Genomic DNA, 23880 nt, shown 5'->3' with positions numbered 1-23880 from the left:
TACATATAATCCTAAATTATTGGTGTAACTCGGTGTTAAAGTTGCCTACCATGCTGACTCATGTCCCAAAGATTTTGTAACTTTTTTCTGTGATAAGCCTGTGAACAAGTTTTCTTTTAAATAAGCTATTATGTTCTCACGGAGCACTTTTAGCTTTCAATATGTCACTTACTGCATACACGTCTTCTAACCTTCCAAACCCACATCTTTGCCAGGCTGCCAATGTAAAATAAAGTTCTGGAGCTTTCCCCCAAGCACTTCCTGAAATCTTTTTTTTCCCTGTCATTATATAAAGCGCTGTGGTGCTCTTTCTTTTAAGCTTGCCATCTGGATGTCATTCTTGATTTTGCCTCTTTTAAAATATGCATATTCAAGCTAGACCTGAAATGACGCAGCTTCTTTCTATGTAACGGTTCTAAAAGCTGTACTTTCTTTCCCAGCCGTTTCATCAAAACTTTGGTCATGTCTTCATCATCTCAGGCCTTGGTATTTTGAGTTCTTCCTCTCTGTTATGAAACCCTGTGTTTTCTATCTCCCTAGGGATATGCAAAATGGTGCTGCAAAATTTATTTTCCTGACTGCGTGGACCGTACAAAACCCCCTTTTGAATCATCTTCCCCCGCCGCCTTGTATCAGCTGCAAGTTTCTCATCTTCACCTCCTAGGCTCCTCACCACTCAGCCTTTCCTAGGTTAGCCGATCTTGAAATGAAACCTGGCATCCGCTGTATCCTCATCTCCATGTCTTTAATGACATGTAAGCTCCCTGTCTCCTGAAAGCAAGAGCTGCTGGTGCGGGAAGACAAAGTGCTGAGCCTCTGCTGGGGCTCAGGGTGCAGGGGGTAGAGACTGGCACTTCCAGGGCTGGTTCTGCGCTGGCTGCCCTGGCACCCTCCTCTGCAGGGCCCAGCTTCTGTCCACTGACAGCACGGGGAGTACAAGACAACCCTTTCCGTGTATAAAATTACTATTATGCATGTAGGTTTGAACACCCAAGGTTTTAGACTATAATATCTCTGTACCTGAGACTTTCTCCCTCTACCTATGTTTATGCAACAAAGAGAAAGCAATTCTTAACGGGATCTTTAGATGCAATCATAAAACTACAAAAAAAAAAAAATGCTGTTCGTTAATTGCTGTCCATCTCTTGTTTTTCTCTGATCACAACCTTGTGCTTTGCAAGGATACCAATCGATTTGTGAAACTGGATTTCATTACCAAAAATAACAAATGCGAAGAATTTAACAGTAATAGTTTTTTGCAATAGTGCTTTTTAAAGTAATGGATTACTGTGTTAATTGTTTTAATCCTTTAACATATCTGTCAGTGTTTAAAAAACCCCCAAGATTGTCTTGTAGAATTCATAAGATTGGATAGTGACATCAATGAGAATAGCTATTTAAAAGGGTGCATCATGAAACTCAAACCTAAAAAAAGATAAGGGAAAATAAAAATGTTTGATTTTCTCTGTATCTTTAAACCAAGAAATCAGATATCCTGCTGCAATAGTTTGCACAGAGATTAGTGTGTTCTTAAAACTCACTTAAAGTCTGCTTTTCATGTCAGTGCCATTTCTGACAGTGTAGTTTACTGGTTAGTGTGCTAATAGCCATCTATGAGATCATAACCGTATTCTTATTAAAAAAAACCCTCAACGCTTGGTGAACTAGTAGCAGTTCAAATTCTGTTTTCACTTCGTCATAGTCTTCACTTTGTTTTTTGTTTTTTTCTTAAACTAGAGAATGCAATTTAGAATTAGGAGAGAAGACTTGTCCTGCTGGCTTAATACTGGCACAGGTTCCTGATGAGTGGCCCGTAGGTGATTGGTAGGAAAGAGCACCAGAACCAGGCCACGTGGGAAGTAACTTATTTCTCGTAGCCAACCCGCCTTCAGGCTGCCCGTGGTTCAGAAACTTCCCGAGTCAAAACTGTGTCCCTGAACGCTGCGCTTAGTAGCGGCTTTATGCTCTGTGACTTTGTCTAACCTTTTGTCACTCAGATGCAGTTTTGTCCTCCACAGCCCCTTGTGGCAGCGACTTCCACAGTTCGATGATCGTGTCTGCGGAAAACAATATCTTTTTTGTTTGTTTAAACTCATTTCTTCATACTGTCACTGGGTGTCCCTTAGTTCTCCTATTTTGAGACTTTCTTTCTTCAACTTCTCTATGCTGCTAAGGACGTTAGACCTCTGTTATGTCTCCCATTCACTTATCGCTTTTCCAAACTGGAAAATCTTAGACTATGTATTCTCTCCTGTGTGAGTTGTTCCTTATTTCTCATCAGCCAGGGCAATAAGGAAACGGATGTGAAAAAGCGGCTTTATCACTACAGGAGAATACCAAACCAGGGGGGAATGTGTCCCGGCATTCCTCTTCCAAAATGCAGTGAATCCCAGGGGCAAAATGCTTCCCTCCGCTTGCCTCCTCTCCCTCTCATACAGCTACCCCATTAACTCATGTGGTATCTGTTTCCTGTGTGTTGAACGCTCTTCCCTTCCACGGAGCCAGAATGAGTGTTGAAATATGTTATTTATTATGTTGGTTCTGGTTTTACAGTTTTGCTTTTATAAGCAGAGAAATCCAGCGCAAGAGCTGTGAAATTCAGCATGACAAACTAGGAAATGGTAGAATTAAGATTATGGGTACATCATTGATTTACCCCATGTGTATTTATGGTATCGTATTAGTTCTTAATTAGCTCCACAATATGTTATTTCTCTCCCGGGAGACAGGCTCCAGGGAGACCTTATAGCAGCCTTCCAGTACCTAAAGGGGGCTACAGGAAGGATGGGGAGGGACTCTTTATCAGGGAGGGCAGCGATAGGACGAGGGGTAGCTGTTTTAAGCTGAAAGAGGGTAGATTTAGATCAGATATTAGGAAGAAATTCTTTACTGTGAGGGTGGTGAGACACTGGAACAGGTTGCCCCATCCCTGGAAGTGTTCAAGGCCAGGCTGGATGGGGCTTTGAGCAGCCTGGTCTAGTGGGAGGTGTCCCTGCCCGTGGCAGGGGGGTTGGAGCTAGATGATCGTTAAGGTCCCTTCCAACCTATGATTCTGTGTTAGTCACTGCGTCAGGCAGACAGGTAACTAACCAGGGCGCTATAGGGAAGGAGGCTCCTGCCTGTGGGACTCTCCCCTCATTTGTTCCAGATGTAAAAGGCGTCAAACACAGAAAGTCTGGGTTTCTTAGGTGAATGAGCAGACGGCTACCTGGATTGCTGTCCCTGCCTCCCCAGACAGCTCCAGTGTTGTACTGGGCAAGTCCCTTCAACAAAGCTTTTGTACATGGCCACTACTTCTGTTTTCATTATTTTCCGGGCAGGAGGAGTGTGTTTACATTACGGACTTGTTGGTGCAGCTATGCCATTCGGGAACACAATCACAACTGACTGTTGTTCTGTGCTGGCAAAAGGCTGTATGTATGTTTATAAATGTAAAAATTATATGATTTTACTGATACATTTCTTTTCTGAAAGGGGAGAGGGAGAGGAAGGGAAGAAGGAATTTCCTGGCAAAAGTTCTGCTTCTTTGTGGTACGTGCAATGGCCATCTGCCTAGTGTTTTGGATGTCCAGAAACATGTCGGAGAGTAAATTATTACCAAAATAGGTAGGCCACTACTGAAAGCAGTAGTCTGCCCCCAGCAGAGGTAGTAGAGATGTGAAAGACCAAGGTGAATTTACCACAGACTGCAACCAGAGTGCTCTGACAGTGTATAGAAAAGGATGAATATGGACTGTGACACCCAATGGTGGGTGACACTCAGGGGAGAGGGTGACCTTGATCTGAATGGCCTAAATGAATGGGTAAATGGTCGTAAGAAGACCTGATGAACAGTGGGGAAGGGCTAAATTCCCTGTCACTTTTTTCCCCTTTTTCTCTCCTGGTGAGTCTGTGCCTGGCAGTAATGGTGCCTTGGCTTTAAACCTCTCTGTGCCTTGGCTCAGCATCTGCACGTAGGGGCAGGAAAACCTCCCTTCCCACCTCGTGGGTATTCAAAGAGGCTCGTTAATGTTGATGAAGCACTCAGCGGCGGGAGGGCGATCGCCCCAGTAAATCCCATGAGGAAATCAGTAATTCCCCCTTCCGCGCCCCGTTTTGGGGGCAGGGCGGGGGGGAGAGGGGTGGCCCAGGGGCTGCCACGTTAACAACAAGGCGGTGTGGTGCCGAGGAGCCGGATCCGGGCATCTTGCCGGTACCGCCGGCATCTCCCGCCCGGTCCCGCTCGCCGCGGGCTCCGCCGGGGCGGGGCGGCCCGGGCCACGCCCCCTCATAAATATATTCCAGTCATTAGCATACCGATGAGGCGGGCCCCGCCCCCCGGCGGCCATTTGTAGCCGCGGCTGCCTGGCTGCGGGGGCGGGCGGTGCTCCCTCCGCTCCGCTCGGCTCCGCACGGCGGGGCGCTGCCGGCGGCGCACAGGGGCGGCGGGGCCTGCGGCTGCTCAGCCCCGGCGGCCCGAGGACGAGAAGGAGAAGAAGGGAGAGCGGGAGGGAGGAGGAGAGAGAGAGATAGGCGCCGGACCCGGCGGCGCTGCCGCCATCGGCTCGGCTCGGCTCCCCGATGGCCGCGGGCTGCAGGGACGGCCCGGGGCAGGAGAAGTACCGGCTGGTGGTGGTGGGCGGCGGCGGCGTGGGCAAGTCGGCGCTCACCATCCAGTTCATCCAGGTGAGGCGCCGTGGCGCCTGAGGCGGCGGGGTGTGTGGGGGGAACCGCTCCGCCCGGCCGCGGCGCCGGGGCCTGGGCGCTGCCCGGCGCGCAGCGCGGCGGGGGGGGCCGGGACCGGGGCCGTCGCGGCGGGCGGCAGCTCCCGGAGGCGGCAACGGGGGGGGTTCGCCGCGCTGGGAAGCGGGGAGGTGGCGTGACCTTGAGGGGCCCCGGGGCGGCGGTTTGGGGCGCGGCACCCGCCTCCCCCCGGCGCGGTTCGAGACCCCGGGAAGGTTCTGGAGGGTGGGAAAGGGGCGGCCGCCGCCCCCCCCGCCTCCGCCCCGGCCCGCCGGGCGCCGCCGGCGGGGGCCGGCGCCGCCGGGGCGGGCACAGCGCTGGGGGTGCGGCGTGGCCGCGGTCGGCAGGCGCTGGGACCGGCCCCGCGCCCCGCCCGGGAAGCGGCGGCGGCCGGGGCAGCGGTGACACTTGGCGTCCGGCTCCGAAATAGCTGACATCCCCCCCCCACACCCCGTCCCCGGGGCTGAGCGGCCGCCCGGTGTGCCGGCCCGGCGAGGGGCGAGCGAGCCTCGGTAGCCCTCCGGGGAGCCGGGGTGTGCGGAGAGGGGGACACGCTGCGCCCGCTCGGTCGCCCACCGCCTCTCTGAGCTCTTGCTGTGGGTGCTTCAACTTCTAGATAATTGAACTTCCCCCCCCACCCTTATTCATTTTTAGTAAAAAGCATGACAGAACGGGTGATGTAAAGCGCGCGTATCAGTCTCATGAGGCAGAGCCTTTTTTCCTGTTCCGCTGCTAATTCAGCCATACCCCTTTTATTTATCTTCATCTTCTGCCCTGTTGCTTTTAGCGTCTCTAGCGCTGTCGTGGGGGCGTTATTAATCTACCTCTGTCTGCTCGTGGTGGAGGGAGGAGATGGCTACTTGCTGGTATTGCTGAGGATGAGCAAATCTGGAGAGAATGACTTTTTATTTGTTTTCTTTAATTCCACTGAGGAGAGGCCGTAATACTCTACCTGCCCCCAGGACAGGCTGTTTGGCAGCAAGGCAAACTTGTCTTCAACGCTTGAGGCAATGGTATTCTCAAAAAATACTTTGTTAGAACAGATGATCTGATAGCAAATAGACTATTTTTTTTACTTCGGATTTTCTGCACTAATGCATGCATCCACGTGTTCATTAGCTGTAATGTTGTGTGGAGAATTTGAGCTCTGCAGCATAGACTAAATAGCCACGTAATCCGTGTAAGTATGGGATAGTGAATGCTTGGAAGATCCAGTATTGTGCAGGACATTAAAATAACTGACACTTCGGGAGAACTAGTTATTTGGAAATTAGTTTGAAGGGTGCATTTGAGATGGAAATATTTGTTGTAGCAGTACCTTGTTTATCAGACGTGTAGATAGCTGGTCAGATACTGGTACGATACTGACTTGCTGATCTGTTTGAAGGTGATGGGGCTGGAATAACTGCAATCCTTTCGGCGTGTGGATTGAATTCCTTCATTGTGGAGATAATTTATTTCTGTGTTTGACTGAAGCTGGTTTAGAGTGCCATTCACTCAAATGTGGTGCTGTTGCTTCAGATGGTATTGCCTGCACCTTCGTCTGGGCATCTAAGCCGGTTGTGTCAGTAAAGTGGGTAGCTGGGCATGGCTTAAGTTCTGTTTTGAAATGCTGCTGTCTTGGAAAATGTTGGCAAATGGATCTCTGGAGTCCCTGGCTATGTTAAAGGCTTTTGGATAATTTTAACTTCACAAAACAAAGGGCTGTAATTTCTATTAAAGGCATAAAGAGGAAAAAAAAAAAGACGTTCATGCTTGATGCCTTGGTATGTCCACTTATTTTAATAGCAGTAAGGTTCTGCCGAGTACTGGATAATTTCAATATTTGAGCGATGGTAGTAATTAATTCTTTAAAGTAAAAGCTTGAGCTACAGCCCTGTAGAAATAAAAGTTTGGGCTCAAGTGCGGCCACTGACACTTGTCTTCCAGCAAATACCTGCAAAAGAGGAACTGTGTCCACTTTGTCGCATATAAGGATCTCTTCAAATTAATAGCAGAAAAAGAAATAGCTGACTTTGGAAGAGTGGTGAGGGAGCAGCGCTGTAGTGTTAAGCTGGCACGTTGAGGGTGAATATTTTCAAAACAACTTATTGTCAGTTTCTATTAAGTTATCTACGTCTTTCTGCCCTCTCAGCTGCTTTATCTTGAGATAAAAATCTTGCCACCACAAAGTGATGTTTAGCAGAAAATTCGACCTTCTGAAAAAAGAAGTAGTAGCTGGGAAATAAAGACCTTCTGCGCAGAACCTCAGGTGCCTTAGAGAAGAGTTTTGTGTTGTTTCCATGCTCGCTATGAGGTTATGTACAGCAGGAGATGAGACTTGGTGTGCGGTTTGTATGCTGCAGTATCTTCCTGGGCTCTTAAAGCTTATGATGTTATTGAGTGTGTGTGATGCCATACAGCCAGTAGTGTAGTTCCTGTATGGCAAGCGTATTGCCAAATACATTGTTTGTCTTTTAAGACTGCATATGAACTGCTCTGAATTGTTTTAAAATTGTTTACAAGCAAGTCACGTGCTTCATTTTTGGAATTTTTTAGGATTAAGTAACAAACTCGTAGTTGCCTTCACTAAAACATGGAATAGTACTGGCTCTTGCCACATGACAAATCTTGATGTCAGCGAAGGATTTCAGTTCTCTTTTGCTTCTTTATTGCTTGTCTTTAAAATATGGCTGTCGCAGACTCGGTTTTGAAGCTTAAAAAGGAAAGTTTCTTCCTGCTGATACTAGCAAATATTTTTACACTTGCTTTCCTGTAATCCTGTATTTAATTTTCAGTAAATCAGTACTCAAGTACAGTTACTCTTGCTTTTGCTTCGCTGCTGCCGATTATGTTCCAGTAAACAAGACTACGGTGGTCATAGGGTATCAGGGGAAAGCATGTGCTGTGATTTATGTTGTATTTTTGGAAGACTAAGAGAAATTTGTGTTTGAAAATGGGAAAACTCGTTCTTCATTTCGGATTAAATCAATGACAACATGAGGAACAGAGAACATAGAGAGAACCAGTTCATCTTCTTTCTTTTGCCAGCTTTCTGGGCTTTGAGCACAGCGCATCCTTTCCAGCCTTGTTTAGGTGTTGGTGGGGAAAGACCGTTCTTCCAACAGTAGTAATGGCTGACGTTGGACTCTTATTATGGTAGTGATCAGCACGTAAAGTGCTCGCTCCTGCGTGCGAGGGTATCGGTTCCTGAAGGTGGTTGTGCCTCAGTCTGAGCTGAAACAACAATGTTTTTATGAGGAGGCTGAGCAAACAAACCCGTGTCTGACAACGAAAGCTCTGTCGCATACTGGGCTCGGCATCGTTGTGCTAATTAGCACAGCGCAGTAGGAATGGTACATGAGATGTAACCGGTCACTTGTGTATAATTGCTTGTGATCTTGGGTTCACTTTCAGAAGTTCATCTAACAACTTTAGAGTACAGATCAGCAGATGAAAGCTTTCAGCGGGTAGGTGACTGGTGTGTTCCTCAAAATTCTTCCTCTGGGGAGATAAACAGAGCCTGATATTGCTGTTGGTGGGCCAGGATTTCATCCTGGAAATATCAAATCATTTCCTTTAAATCAGGATATGATATATGAACTTACTGCTGTCGAGTCTGTGCACTCTGAAGGCAGGAAGTGAAGACGTTTTTAATTGTAGAGGAGAGTTAATGGGATCCCTTGCAGCTATTAGCTGTAGGAAAGCAGCACTGAATGGTCGTTCAGCATTGCACCACGGTATTCTGTAAGTGATGGAACTATGCATTCCTTCTCTTATTTGAAACATACACAAATAATCCATCATGCTCGTATCCCAAGGGGCAGAAAACTTTCGAACTGCGTTGCAGGCGGTGAACTGGCCTCTCGGCGGGCGGAGGTATTTGGGAGTATGAGCTGTGCAGAGCACACAGCTGTTGCCACAATAGCTTTTCTCCAGCTGTCATGCAGAGGTCTGTCACAAAATACCCCACATTCCCTTCTCACTCAGCCCTTTGTAATATTCAGGTTTCCTTGCTCAAAGGGTGTACAGCCTAGCAAATACCTAATCACCCTCTGCATGTTTTTTTTTACCCTGCAGTTGCCATTTACTTCATGCTTTTTTTTTTTTGGGTTAAACTGAACATTGTATAGCTAGTTTTAGCACTATATAGCAAGAAAGCTGCTAATGTTTTATTCTTTCAAATCTGCTCCACAAAATAGTGGATGCTTTTGATCAGAATTGTTAAAATTATTTGTCATACTGATTTTCCTCTTCATAAAGGTATAGCTTTTATTTTGTGACAATGACGTATATTTTTGCATACTGAGTAGACTTTGGCTTACAAGAATGTATTAGTTAATAAATGTCACTAGAACCTTGAGATAATACTGACTGGATGTAATTCAGAGTGGCTGAGTTGAGCTTAGTTTGTCCATCAGCTTAATGTTAACTCTGGTAATGCACAAAAACATTCGGGACTGCTAAGGCACTTAATGTGATATAAAATGTATGTAGGGGTCCAGTATTTGGGGCTTCTTGTTTGGGTTTTTGTTTACTGATTTCATACTGTATTTACAAGCTTAGTTCTTACTGCTAAATTTGTAAAACAAATATTTTTCCTATTGCTCTTAAACTGTCAGTAACAAATTATGATTGGAGCTGAGTTCACTGTTCTAGTAACTAGCGAGTAAAACGAGTTGGATGTAGATTTGTTGACTCTTTAATGTTAATATCAGACACTTGTCTGAAAGCAAGCGTATATGGCTTGCAGATGGGTGGTGAGAGCTGTTCAGACTCGTTTTTTTTTTCTTTTCCTCTCCTTTTCCAAGCTGCTACTTTAACAAGACTGTTAGTTCTCATTAACTGTCGATGAAGCTGAAGGTGAGTTACGTCAAAGTAACTTTTATCTCTGATATGGCTGTTGGGCAAGAAAGTAGCTGGTTTGGAATTTTACGGTAAAGCTCTAAAATAGAGTAGTAAAGCAGATTGAAAAGCAACAACTGAAAATGCAGCTGGTGTTCGAGCCGGCATGCTGCATGTTTGACAGACCCCCGTGTCTTAGCGGACCGCTTCTGTGTGCTGCACTTGGGGGATGTGCAAATCCCCCTGCCTTTTCGAGGTATTCTGACTAACTGTTGCTGACCGTCAGGGAAAAAAATAAAAAAGTTCTTCAAGTAAGTGCATAAGGAAATCAAAGGAATAAAATGCCATGAATTCCAGGCTGCAGATTCATGCGGGGCTACGCTAGGACTGGTATGCTTACATTTTGATAAAGCGTGGGGCCTTCTTACGGTAAGTAGTCCAATGTAATGCAAGGTGACAAAATACAGTTTAGGAGAGCAAGTGGCTGATTGTCGGCACCTATTGAGGTTAAAGGTGGTGCGTGTGTTGGGGGAAGGTGGGGAAATAAAAATCCTAATCAAAACAAAGCACTTGTGGTGCAGTCACCTGGAATAATAAGGGCTGGTTGTCACACTTCTTGTGAAACTTGAACTGCTTGGCTCCTTGTTTCCTACAGCACTTGTATCCAACAAAAAATGTGTCTCGCTCGGGTTAGTTGTGGATCTACAGCCTGGGAAATGTAGTAGATGACTTCAGGCTTAACTCGCGGGCGGGAAGGAAGCATTGGTTTGCATGTTAGTGTTCTGGTGTAGCGAGCAATGGTATACTGCATCGTAACTCACCCAGCAGGGATGCCAGGTATTAATGTATATATAGGGTGGAACTGAGCTGGTTCAAAAGCCAGCATAAATTTGGAGTAGTGCTTAAACTTTAAGATGCTGATCATTCCAGTTCTGAGGAATTTATAATACTTTCCTGAAGTGAAATTCCTTTGAGATAACTTAAACCACACTGCAGTCAAAGCACCTTTCCATGTGTTAACCGCTAGCAGCAGTTGCTTATATGGCAAGTAAATATTGACCTACCTTTTGGTTATCAGGTTGTCTTCTACTGCCACTTGCACAAGGAGTACTGGTACAGCTTCCCAGATTGCTGCCCGCCGTGCCCTTTGCACCCCTGGTGATGAATAGGCAGCCGCTGGCACGTAGCCCTGGTCCTCCTTTCCCGGCTAGAGGGAGAGGCTCCTGCTTCAGGTTTTGGCTGGAACTTTGAATTCCAGTATTCAGTAGTGGTGGTAAAGGGTGGCTCTTATAAGTAAAGCCCTTCTATTGGTAGAATTTTGAAGGACCTGAATGGCTCTTGTTTGCATACCTTATGCAACCCGTCTGCATTTACCGAAAGCTTTACCAGCAGTGAAAATGTGAGTGAGGTCCTTGATGTACCCGAAGATAAACACTGGCTTCATGGAGTGAAATGTAGCAGTCTTCTGGCTAGCTGGTAGGAAGCTAGGTTTTTTGCAGACCTTCCGAAATGAGTCACTCGGGTCTAGACTGGTGTGACACAAGTAGATAACTTCACCGTTGGTTCTGACGGTTCGGGCCGCTTAACTGCACTGGTTTGGTAGCCTTGTGTTCAATTGTGGCAATAAGCACTGTTAAAGGAAAATGTAACATCCAGGTAAATGCAACCATTACTATTAATGTATTCTATTTCAAGAAGTATGTAAAACCAGGATTAAAACTAAAATCACACCTGTAATTGCTCCCTTTTTGGGTTTTGTTTTTTTTTTTTTACTTTTCCCCGTTGCTGTGCATATAACACATCCAAAGATTTCTGTATGTAACTTTGATCAGCTGAGACAAATGTTTACTGAAAGGGGGAGACTGAATGGGATCCAGATTGAAAAGCTTAATTGTAAATAATACCGGAAGGCATTGTTTGCCTGGCAAATGCTTTGCCTCCCCAAATTGCTGGAGTTCTGTTTTGAGATGCTGACAGATAGTAGCGGTGGGCTGTTACTACGAATGTAGGAACTTGAGTGGGATCCTAGGTGAATTGTTTCTATCTGAGCAGTGGGTGAGGTTCTACCTATTTGTCTTGAGTGATATCTTTCTTTACAAATAGATGCCCTGTGATTGCGATCAAATTTTGTCCTTGGCTCTTTTTTACTTTCTGTTCTTTGACATTTTATGTTCTATCTCACGAGGGTGGTTGCAGCTTGGGTCTGGGATAGCCTGTAAGGCGCTCTGTGGGAACAGGTGATGCAGAAGAAAAATATTTCTTTCCTCCTTTGATGACTTAATTACTTGAAGTAGACTGCAGACAAAAAGGATGTTTACTTAATCTGTTTGCTATGCCTTTTCTTACTTATTCTCCTTCGATGACACACCGTGCCTATACTGAAGCTCGTCACATCCCAATGTATAAACCGCCTCATATGCAGCACTGCTAGATGGAACTTCCATGAGGTTAAAATTACTTTTTTTATAGATCGCATGCTTTTACTAGGTTGCTTCTAAGAGGGTGGGCTGGAATGCAGTGCAAGGGCTGTTCATGGTTAAGTTAAAGAAGGTCACGTATTCACGTTTGAAGCACTTGATCTTGTGGCTAATCAAGCATTGTGCACAAGGCTGCCAGTCATTAAAGTGAGGTCAGGGTTTCTTATCTGCTGCTGGAAAGGGAAAGGCTGGAGAACTTGCACTTTAGCTGTCCTCAGGTGTACTGGGAGCCTGGAACCTGAGCTGGGTGGGGGGCCCTCAGGAGGGCTGTGGTGCGCTTCTCCCCTTACGTGGGGAAGTGCTGTCAGCTCTACTGAGAGATGGAGATGCTGTTGGGTGATTAAGTTCAGTGGTGAATTTTCATAACATACAAATGTGCTCACAAAGCCCTGAAAAGGAGAAGGTGGATTTCCAGAAGCTTAGGTGGAGCTCCCCAAAACCGCAATGGATGGCGAGGGCCGTGCTGAAGCTGTGGCAGGTCGGGGCGGTGTTGGTGCAGCTGGAGAAGCTGAAGGGCCTTGAAAGCGAGGGCAAGTTGGTGGTTGGCTTTTGAGAAGGGACAGCCAGTGGGGAGACACATGGCTAGGGAAGTGTTTTTACTCTTCAAGCCTGAAGAACAGGGCTTTGCTGTAATTGAGGATTTGATTCAATAAGCTAGTACTAGCAGTAAGGAAGAATGCTCAGCAGGTCCCTGCGCTGCCGCAACGATTTACCACTATAGCTATTTACTCCATCTAGTTCACTGAAACTCCATCAGCACTCGGAGTTAAAAATAACCAGGGAATGTTTTTACCCGGGATCGGTTACCCGGTCTGGTTGGCTGTGCGGCTCTGCAGACAGCTTCGTCTGGCAGCCCTGCGCGTTTAACCAGACCTGCCCCGGCTTCTCAGCCGTGTCCAGAGAATAAACTGCAGTTTCTGGTGAATCTAGATAGGAGTGAGTTCAGATAGTAGGAATGTATGCAAAAGGGCGCTATTAAAGATAGCATAAAGTACTAGCTGCTAGGACCGGCGTGCATTAATAATTAACCAGATGTTAGCACTGACACATAAATTGCTACAGTTCAAGCAAAAAAAAAAAAATATCAGTGTTACACCAATAACCAAAGTATTCTGCAAAGATCTTTATGCAGAAAACCTATGAGAAGTGTTATTTCTCAGCAGATTAACCTTAGGTACACACATTCGTAACTATCATCTGTGTCACTTTCCTCAAGTCTTTTAAGCCAGAAAATAAACTTGAGCTTCCCCAAAACTTGTAAGGAAATTATTTTTCCAGTCCCGTTCTGAGCATTCAGTAACCGTAGTGATATAATATGTTGAGTCACTAGTTATATTTGCTAGGAGAAGGTGAAATTTTAAAAGCACTGTAGTTTTGAGTTTTTCTGACAAAACTAACTTGCTCAGCTCATACCACAGAGTGTCTTCAGGATTCCTCATTTAAGCAGATTTAAATCTATAAACCTGCAAGCAAATCTGAATATTTTGCGTCTTACGCAGTAAGTAGACCATGAAATGGTAGGATGCTGGTAGTAAATCTGTGTGAAAAATCTGGCATCTTTGGGTAGAAAAGCGATCTGCTAAACTTCTTCTGTTATTAGACCTAATTCTGTGTAAAGAAAGTAAATGGGATTACAGTAATATGCACTGCTTCAGGTAGAGGGCTTATCCATTGTTTTCCTAATGGTATTTCTGTTTTTGTCTCTGCTTTTATGAAAGTCTTTTATAATCATGTATGAAGAGTAATTGTTGATGATATACTTGTGTATGTGCTACCAGCTCTACTACTTAAGAACAGAGATCTTGTTATAAATGCATACAATATTTTCCTCTGCTAGTTCACACTAAGAAGTCTAACCCAAAAAAATAAGTAATGGTGATGCATTTAAAAGGATTCTAGCTTTGCATGACCCAGCAATACTAAGAATGCAATTATAAGTGTATTTTAATTTTGTCTTGCAATTTCAGTTGCTTTTTAGGATTTTTTTTTTCCCCCTAGTTATTTGTCTTCAAAGTCCTGCAGAAACATATGATCCTTGCATTTTTTTCCTGCCTCTCCTGACTCCAAATAAATCTGTCTGGATCTTGACTGTATGTCCTGATTGAGATTTCCAAGACAGAAGTATATGTGCTGTATCCCTCTGTTTTCCCGTACTTTGACTTTCTTTTAACTGATGTCCCTCCTCCCCACGAACCACGTTCTCACCTTGCTGTGAGTTCTCAACTTGAGATCCTGCTTGGGGTCTTAAAATACCATGGGTAGAGACGATATCCTCCTGTGCTCGGCAGTGCTCCTGTAGTGCTGCAGTGAATCTGGAAAACCTTGTTGGTGGGTTGTATGCCACGATAAACGATTTACAGGCCCTCAAGTTTGAAAGTAAACGCGTGAGGCCAAAATCCTTCTCAGCACACAAGCAAGGTAAAGCAACTTTGTCAATTAAACCAAACATGTCTTGCCTTACCATCTGAGAGTATTAAGATGAGAAGTTTTAACCTGTGGAAATACAGCTTGTTTCTGTAGGGGTAGGTTGTGTGTGTGTGTGTTGGTTTGTTTTTTCTTCTTTTTCTAGAAATGAAGTGTTCTGCGTGTGGCATCCAGTGGATGGGCCACTTTGAACGTCCTGCCTGGCTGCTTTTAATGCTGACTCTTAACAGGTTGTCACCAACCAACAGTGCTGCTGACTGCTTAGCTTTGGCTTGGATGCTTGTTCTTCTAGCTTTTTCAAGTCCCGAAGCCTCTTCACATAAACTAAGGGAAAAGGTATACTAAATTGCTATACGATCTCCTGTATGGCTTAACTACTTCTCTAGCTTTTGGTACAATATTATTTTATGTTACACAAGTGATACTGCCAAAGTACAAAACCTTAAAGCTCTCATCTTATTTGATTGCTGCGATAACTAAACATTTAAGCAGTATTCTGTACTTGGATTATTGGAGGATTAATCACCTGGAGGCACTCCCCAAAAGAAATCATCAGGAGGGAATTGGGCGGCTTACTGTAAGTTCTTGAGCATGATTTTAGCATTAAATATTACATGAAAACAGGTCTTCAGCAGTAAAGGTAATTTAAGATGCTTCCGCTTTTAGCAGTTACGCAGTTCATTAACTTGCTCTGTTACATAGCTTCAGCTGTTGGGGCGATGCTGTAAAAAGGATCATAAAAACCCAGGTGAAATTCTCTGTAGCTAACGCTGAGACCCCTGTGCAGGCAGAGCACGTGGGGGAGGGATGGGACAGGCAGCAGCTTCTGCAGCGGGTTAACCACTGGGGAAGACGTGTGTACAACTGCGTGAAGCCTTGTGCAACAGGGGGGAAGTTAACCTGGTCCAGCTCTGCTGCAAGACGGAGAATGAAGCTTAAGAGTCTCTTATCGTGTAGAGCGAACACAAGAAGACTTGCAAAATGCCTCCTGTGTGTAATACTGATGAGTGAGTCCTCTTATCTGATAAGAAGGTGTTCAGCTGAAGCCTTTCAGAGTTTAGACTGTGTCAGATCAGCTAATGGAGCAAGAGGTTTGATTTTTCTTTCAGGTTCATCTAGAAATGTAAAGGCAGCTCTGAGAATTCAAGCTATTGTGGTCTTCTGGCTTCGTGTAGCTCCAGTAGGTGCCTGTGCATCTCTCAGACCACTAAGGCTGAACGTTGGTTTATTGCCTGTGAGTGGATTAGCTCTTTGATCCCCTCGAGTGTTAGTTCTGAGAGCATTGCTTTGTGCTAGGAGACATTTTTGAATTGAATGTTTTACTTTTAACACGGATGTTTTAAACCTGCAAAATTTCTGAATTCCTGCTCTGTGGCCTAAATATACCAACTATATATAGAAAATGTTTTGTCTCCTTTGGAGTTTCTACCTTGTTTCTGTCTTGCTGGAAAGGTATGCTCAAATATATTGATGCATGCATCTTAACTTCTTTCCATTTAAAAAAAAGACTTCAAAGCTCAGCTTTTGAAGTAGTTAAGAAAACTTTTTCCTCTTGCTACCTAGAAGTTCTTGCATCCGTTAGAATCGATATACTATGTATCAGGTAACTGAAGGATTTAACTTTTTTTTTTGTCTGTGAAACTAATTTTTAGTTGCGTATGTTCTACAAAGGTTGATGAATTTCACTAATATTTGTAAACTTCAAATTGCCCAGTATCTGTGTTGGTGGGACTGTATGGGAAGAGAGCCTCAGATCTGAAGTAGTCGACTTCCTTGTCCCAATATTATCTGCCTTCTTCCAAGTAGGTTGCATTCCACACATTTTTAATAGTGGCTTCCCCTCCTCCATAGCTGCTTTGACTTGTTTTGTGGGAGGATTTGAATATTTCGACTGACACACCAGAAGTCTTCTCCTGAAAAAGGAAAATGATAATAGAATTGTTCACTTTGAGCAGAATTTGGAAATAATCTGATCTGTGCCGACTGGATGTCTGTTCAGAGGAACTGTGACCCGGGTCTTAAAATCTCTCCGAGTTAGGCATTTTACTCAAGGTTTAAGAGTTTGGGATTTTCCTAGTTCAAGAGTTAAAATTGCACCTTGAAATTCTGCGTTCTGTGCATTTCTTCAATTTACAAATACTGTGAAGAAAATAAAAGCCCTGCATCTCTTGACTTGATCTCCCGAAGAAGGCGCTGGCTGCCTCACTGTGTGAGGAGAAGGTGGTGAGCTGGAAGAATTCGTTCAGGGTGATTGCAGAAGGTGAATAATTTAAGCTGCAGCCACTTGCTTCAGACTAGATAATGGAAACTGAGTTCTGTAACAGCTGAACAGTTTATGTTTGAACTTAAAAATTTACAGCACTGCATGTACTTTAGCTGTTTTGTACACGGGTACTTCTATGCCAGTTGAGTAGCCTGAGAAATTTAAAAGTATCTCAGCTCTTCCCCAGCGCTAGTAGTTATTGTGAGCAGCTAATGTGATGTCTTAACGCTATTTAATTGTAGAATCACAGAATGGTTTGTGTTTGGAAAGGACCCTAAAGATCATCTAGTTCTGACCCCCCTGTCATGGGCAGGGACACCTCCCACTAGACCAGGCTGCTCAAAGCCCCATCCAGCCTGGCCTTGAACACTTCCAGGGATGGGGCATCAACAGCTTCCCTGGGGAACCTGTTCCAGTGCCTCACCCTCACTGTAAAGAATTTCTTCCTCATATCTAATTTAAATGTCCCCTCTTTCAGTTTAAAACGGCTACCCCTCGTCCTATTGCTGCCCTCCCTGCTAAAGAGTCCCTCCCCATCTCTCTTGTAGGCCCCCTGTAATTAGGTATTTTGTCATATTTCTGTAACTTCTTCCTTGAATGGATTATGATACCTCTGGTCTCTCCTAAGCCTGGAAAATACATGAAATGTGATTAGTGAAAGGGACTCTCAGTACTTGATTCTCCTGGGCAAAGCCCTGTGTGTATCCAGGTTCTGTTACTGCTGACTGAAGACCTCGGAGCTGGAGCACCGACTTTTTGTCATCTTCCACACTAGTGCTTTGAAGCGTGTGCTGTTGTGAAGCAGCGGCAGCCTGCTCCCCTAGCAGTGGGCTGCTGTAGTGATTCATAGGAAGATATTTCATAGGAAGATATCCCTAGATTTGTTCTTACGTCTTGTCTTCAGATCTGACAATCTTTTCCTAAACCTGAAGCATATAGTTTGTCAGTGCCGAAACGTATTTGTAGGGGACTTTGTAACTCTACTTTCGTTCTAAAAAATACAACGCCATCAAACCAACACAGTAGTGTGGTATTGATTCTGTTCACCAAGTTCGTAATGCAAATGGCCCATCTAATCAGCTTTGAGTTTTGGTCATTATGAAAAGTTTGCTTTTAGCACATGCACAGGAAATGAGTCTAGAAGACTTAAGATTTAAATTAAAATACTTTCTAATGCTGAGAGAAAGCTCAAAAGAGAAACTACTTGCCTTTAATTGGTAGCATCCATCCTGCCCTTGTAAATAACATTAGCTTTGCAGCATGTTAAAAGCTGGCAGTGCTGTGTGGTGGTAGTGCCGCGTTTGGAGGTTACGTTCAGACTTGGCTACGTATGAGTTAACCAGCAAGAAGGTGAGGCCTTCTGAAGGGCTGCTGCTTGTCCTACTGATGTAACGCCTGTCCGGAGACTTCACCTGTGATTACTGGAAATCTGAACAACACTGAATAGTCCATTATTCTAAGTAGGATGAAGTTGAAGAACCTGTTTCTAATCTATAAAATGAGAGAAACTAATGTGCTTTCCTGTGGTTTCGGTGCAAAAGGCTGGCTGCCTGTGCATTCCACGCTCTGTTTTCTCTTCACTGAATGCCTTTACCACAAGATCACAACTCGGTAGAATATGGGAGCGGAAATAGCAGTAGGTTCTTTTTTTTTTTTTTTTTAAAAAAAAAACAAAAACAAAAAACCAAAAACACAACAAAACCCCCCTCTGATCAAAGCCCATGCATTCTAAAACCTTCTTCTGAAAGTAAACAAACTAAAGGTCTTTGCACATCACTCACACGTTTTAAGATGGCATTCGCTGTGCTGCTGCCTCTCTGTACCTTCAAACAAAGCGTTTGCTTAAGTTCTTTGCTTAAGAAAGCAATGAAATAATGGTGTTCTCTACTTAAAATCGTATTTTATTGTGTGTGCCTGTCTGACCAGGGAAGAATGTTCCACATTACAGTTTGAATTTAGAAATTACTGTATAGATGATTTTTCTTCATGAAAATTAGTGCTTTTAGGTGATGGAGTATGTTCATTCTTTCAGGACAAGATGTTTTAAGCTGTCTTCCCCGGTAGATGTACGATAAAGCCACTTTTTCCAGTGCTGCTGACCTCTTACAGTACTAGAGGGAGGCGGCATGCAATCACTTTGGCTAGTTTGGTGTGTTTCCTCACTTCTGTACATGTTATGAATCAGGCTCAGGTAATGTATCTATTAGCTGCTCAGTTTCTCTCAATGTGAACTTGCTGGGAGAGAGGAGAACTTTTGAGTTTGTTTTGTTTCTGATGGTTTTGTTTGGGGATTTTATAATTGCTCTAATTCATGCCATAGAAACTCTAGGGTTGCCTTCTTTCTTCTTGCACTCTGCATGGAATCGCTAATTCTTCTGGTGCTGTGCCTTCCGCACCGTAGCATCAGCCTCCCCTTGGGTTATGGCCTCCAGAAATGAGGTGGGGAATGAATGGGTTGCTTTCAAGGGGTCTGCAAGGCATCTGAGAAGAACAAGGTTACATTTCAGGAATAACAGCTTCCCTCCTGGAAAATCTTATGGGATCAGTCAAGTTGAAAGACTGAAAACTAATGTAGTGTAGCCAATTATGGCATTTGATAGTGTAAGTTGAATTTGTTGCTTTAAGATGATAAATCAAAAGGATTTTCCTGCTAAGTTGCTACTGGCCTGTGTAGAAATATAATACTTTCTATGCTGTCTGTTGGATTTGGAAAAGAGTAGCCTCTCTTCTGAGCTTGCTATCTCTCTGAGAATATTGGTATAAGTAATTCTTTTTTTTTTTAAAGGCAAATTATCTCAGGAATTAATAAATTACTGAGTTGTTTTTGCAGCAGTGGCTGTTCACAGAATCTGTCCTGAAGAAGGTAGCTTACTTCATTTAAGACTTAGTACAAGTTAGTAATTGTAAAACCCCAGAGAGATAGCAGCAGGTACTGGGACCAACTTGTCTTAAGTGGAGAAACACGACTAGCATCATCGAGTTATTTTTCATCGGTCCTTGTCCTTCCTCGCTTTGATCATACTTGTACATGGTTTAGATAATATGTTTACTGATGCTTTTCGTGACCTGTATTCATATGATGTGCCCCTGTGTCTTCTGCATAGTGATGCTTTTCTCCTCAACTCATGTCTGTAAAGGAATATTATATAGAGAAGTTGGCATCTATGCTCTGATGCAAATGAAGTAGCTCACGTGGTCTGTCTGCTCTGTGCAGGCTGACAGCAGCTCCTGAGTTTAGAAAACAAGTTTATTTGAGAATTTATGTAAATTCTTTGTAAGAATGAGAGCACACAGGGGACAGAAGGGAAATCACCTTGCTGGAAACCCCCAGAGCAAATCTTGATTATATGCTGTTACTAAACTGAAGTGTCTGAATTTGAACCCGTGGTTTTTAAGCTCACACCTTTAATGAGCCTAAAAATCCCAAAGCCTGCCAATCTTGAGGATGGGATGATGAACTGGTCAACAGGAGTACAGTGTAGGAGAATCACAAATGCTTTAAATTCTTAGTGGCACGCATAGCTTATCTCATTTGAAACTTGAAAGCCTGCTAAAATACAAGACTTTTATTCAAAACAGGAATAGCAGGAGAGGGAGAGAATAATTAAATCGAGTCAAGTGAAATTTGGTAAAAAGCTGTCCGCGAAGTTTTGCGTGGATACATGTGGGTAGCTCTGAAGATATAGCTGTGTTCATCTTAATAAGAAATGTCAACAGAAGACTGGGCTCAGGTGTGTTTAAGCAAAGAAAGTTATAGTGTTGCAGAAGGATGAGGAGCAAAACATTTTGCTTAATGGCATTGAGCTGAGATCTGTTGTCCGTGGCCTGCTTCTGCCCTCTTCTCGCTGGGAGGGGCATTTCCCTAAAGTGGAGGGTGTGAAAGAACAAGTGAGACCATCAACAGACAGGAACGACCTTTGGGTGGGGGAGTCTGCTAAGCTGTGGGACACCAGCCAAGGCAATACTCGAAATAGCCTCTTTGAAAGGTTTGTGTCTCTGAACACCAAGATGGTTCCCCCGAGGTTTTTAATGTGAGGGTTAGGTAAGGAGCGAGGGAAGAACACAGAAAGGAGGATGAGCATTTCTAGATCTGATGGGGGTTTGTATCCTCTCGATGGTCTTAAGTTCTATAGATTCATTTAATAGTCTCGAGAGAGTTTGCTGCTGTTCTGGAGGAAGGGCATTTTGATGTTAAAGCCCTATTTGCAGCATTAATTTGCTAGCCAATTACTTAAGCAGAGCTGTGTTTACAAGCTTTGGGTGACAGAACCAAGAGTGGAGAATGAGTGTCTCGGTGCTGTGCTATCGCAGCATGTGTGGCCAGGTTCATACTTGCAGCACTTGGCTTCAAACAATGAATTGCAATGCCCACGGTTCCTTGAGAAAAGCTCTTCACTGGGGAGCTCAGATTTTTCCTGAACATCCAGCTCTCCAAAGAAATAAAGCTCTATTTCCTTTTAGCAGTTTGTGTGCTTCTGAATGAGACTGTCTATAGAGTTTGCTCTCAATTTCATCTTTAAGCTCTCCTTCCCCTTGGAGAAACCTCACTCACAAACTGTGGGTAGAGAACTATTCCGGAACCTGCTCTAACATACTGCTAAACAGGATGTTAGAGAAAAAAAAACACTAGACCTTGCTTTCCAGTGATCCTAAGGTCTGTGTGACTCTACCAAATGCTTCTGGCTCAAACTGTGAATTCCCTAAATAACGAGGGATCGTCTGTGGATGTGGTGTTTAATGCAAATCATGTTTTTCATCTGTTACTTAGAATCAGCTCTACCATGGGAAACGATACTGCTCAGTGTAAAACTGCTCCAGCCTCTCATTTGCCTCCTTTACTGCTACCATAAATGGCCATACTGTAAAAACACTTGTTGACTGTGTGTGGGGTTTAAATAGGTAGCACCTCAGCTGAATGTTTGCTTGCAGTTTCTTGATGTGGTTCATAATAGATGTGGCTTTTCATAATGCGAAAGTAGGTATTTGCACATAAAACTGTAGTTTGTGGCATCGTATAGCATGAAGCAGATCTTAACATGAGAACAAGTCTGCTAATGCTCCATCTTTAGCTTGTCTGAACTGTGTTGCTGGATTTTGTTAATTGGATGAGGATAGTGCCTTACAAGAGATGTGTGTTGGGGTTTGTTTTTTTTTTTTTGGCCTCGGTTATAACAGCACCTGTTGGTTTGGGGGTAGTTATTTTCTTACTGAGGTGAAACAGTCCTTGCTATTAATACAATAAATTCTCAAAAAGTATAAAAGACAGGATTAGCACTTAACCGCTTAGAGCCTCTAGCTCAAAGGTCATGTGAAATATTCATCTAACATTGTTAATGCTATAGGTGTTAAGTAATGTTGGTTATCTCTATTTATCTCTATTTTTCTCTATTCCACGTGCTATCTATGATAATTCCAAGCAAAAAGTGAACTCTGGGTTTCCTACATGTTTCCCTGCCCTGTGATTTGGGGTGATGCTGACTAAGAGTGGTACTACACCTGCAGGTGCAGAGATGAAAGGGAAGAAACGCAGTGGTTGGTTTTAGTATAAGCAAATGTTTTGCTGCTAAATATGCTTTTTTTTAGATGGAAATTGGTGCTTGCTTAAATATGTAGACTCAATACTGAAGGCGAAAGCATTTTTAATAAAATTTGAGAACATAAGCATGTTTCCATTTGACACTCTTTTGACTTTAAAATCTAAAATTGCTGAGGCTGAAAATTCTGGCAGCGCTTAAAAGCATTTGAATTGTGCTTACTGGGGCTTTAGGATCTCTTCCTTTTCCCTGTAGATCAGACACCAAGCTGATTTTAGCAAGACAGCGCTTGTAACCAGTTCTGCACTATGAAATCTTGCTCACATGTCAGGATTAGCAACTGTAAAACCACTCAATAGTTTCTGGTTCCTGGAATTTGAGTCGGTACGCGTTTCCCCATATGTAAGTTGCAACAACGTCGGTTCACGTTGTGCTTTTAAAGCCTTCCTTAATTGGGAGGATAATGCTGCTCAAGAATTTGTTTCTGTCAGCCCTCCCTAGTAAGCGTTCCCATTGGGAATGGTTCTGCTCCATGGCTGCCGCGCTGCTGGGCTGTGCCTGAGGGCAGCCGCTTGCTCCGTGGGATGAAAGGGAGGGCCATCCATCCATCATTCATCCTCTGCCTGGAAAGCATCTCCCCCCAGCTCCTCCGGTGATTCTGATGTGGAGGCGACCTTGTGCGTGCTGTAAAAATAATTCAGGTAAAATCAGCGCTGCCCAGTCTGGTACTCTGGAGCTAAGCATAAGCAAGTACGGATGGGGGTGAGGTGCACAGAAAATGCTAGGTTGTATGAAAACTTCAGGTGTTAGCCTGCAAATTCGCTGGTTTAAAAGTGAATGTGGTGATTCTGAACAACTTTGTGCCACTGAGGTATGGATGGAAGCGCAGCACTGGCATGTGCACAGGCCTCGAAGACAAATAAAACATTAAGGGCTGGAGCTACTGCAGGACAGTATGTTTGGGTTATCTTGTGGGACACTGACGCAAAACATGGAACAGTAACTTCTGAGCCTTCCCAACCATGTGTCTGGTGGTTTGGGGGTTTTTGCTTGTTTTTCTTCTCTTTACAGTAATATTTTCTCCAGTACCTCTTTTATTTCTTCTAGGAACTTAAGCTAACTGTCTCTAATGTAAAAGTTCCAGTGCCCGTGGCTTTCATTTCTGACCTTTCAGAAGCAAATGCTACATTTCCTATTGTAACCAGTCCTCATGCACTGTGCTGCAACTTACCGCTTGATGAGAAAACCAGTCTGAATTACACTGTTGTCAGATGTGAAGGAGTAATAAAGCCATAACCTTTGGTCTTGAAAGCTGCTGCTGGTGGTTGTAAGAGAAACTATGAAGATATTCTCCAAGGACATTAAGATTTAACTTCTCTGCCAGCACTGATTAGTCTGGAAAGAAAACCATTGTACTCTGCTGGTATCTGTGATGGAAAATACTCAGTATTCCTTTTTCAAAGTGGTTTGTCAAGCTGAAGATTTGTTTCAGTTATGCAGGTCCATGCTGCAGGTTCCTTGAACTCTCTATATTGGATTTCTAATCTTTTGTTCTTACAGATACCTGGAGTTTTTTAAACTAGCGGTATTAATTTGAACCACTACTTATGAAGCGGCAGTGTCTACGTCTGTGAGA

The 23880-nt window shown here is 43.9% G+C and overlaps 1 protein-coding gene across 1 annotated transcript in view; it reads left to right on the top strand.

Annotated features, from left to right (window-relative positions):
- Positions 1-4324: 4324 nt before the first annotated feature.
- RRAS2 (RAS related 2) overlaps positions 4325-23880 on the top strand; it is a 45078-nt gene continuing 25522 nt past the window's right edge. Inside the window, exon 1 of the mRNA XM_063332823.1 lies at positions 4325-4665. Within this exon, the coding sequence (XP_063188893.1) occupies positions 4561-4665 (105 nt within the window). The 5' untranslated portion in view covers positions 4325-4560. The remainder of the gene's footprint in view (positions 4666-23880) is intronic.

This window comes from Chroicocephalus ridibundus, chromosome 4, assembly GCF_963924245.1.
Source record: "Chroicocephalus ridibundus chromosome 4, bChrRid1.1, whole genome shotgun sequence".
Lineage (NCBI taxonomy): Eukaryota > Metazoa > Chordata > Aves > Charadriiformes > Laridae > Chroicocephalus > Chroicocephalus ridibundus.
Note: the sequence above shows the minus strand (reverse complement) of the source record. Positions and strands in the feature narration are given on the sequence as shown.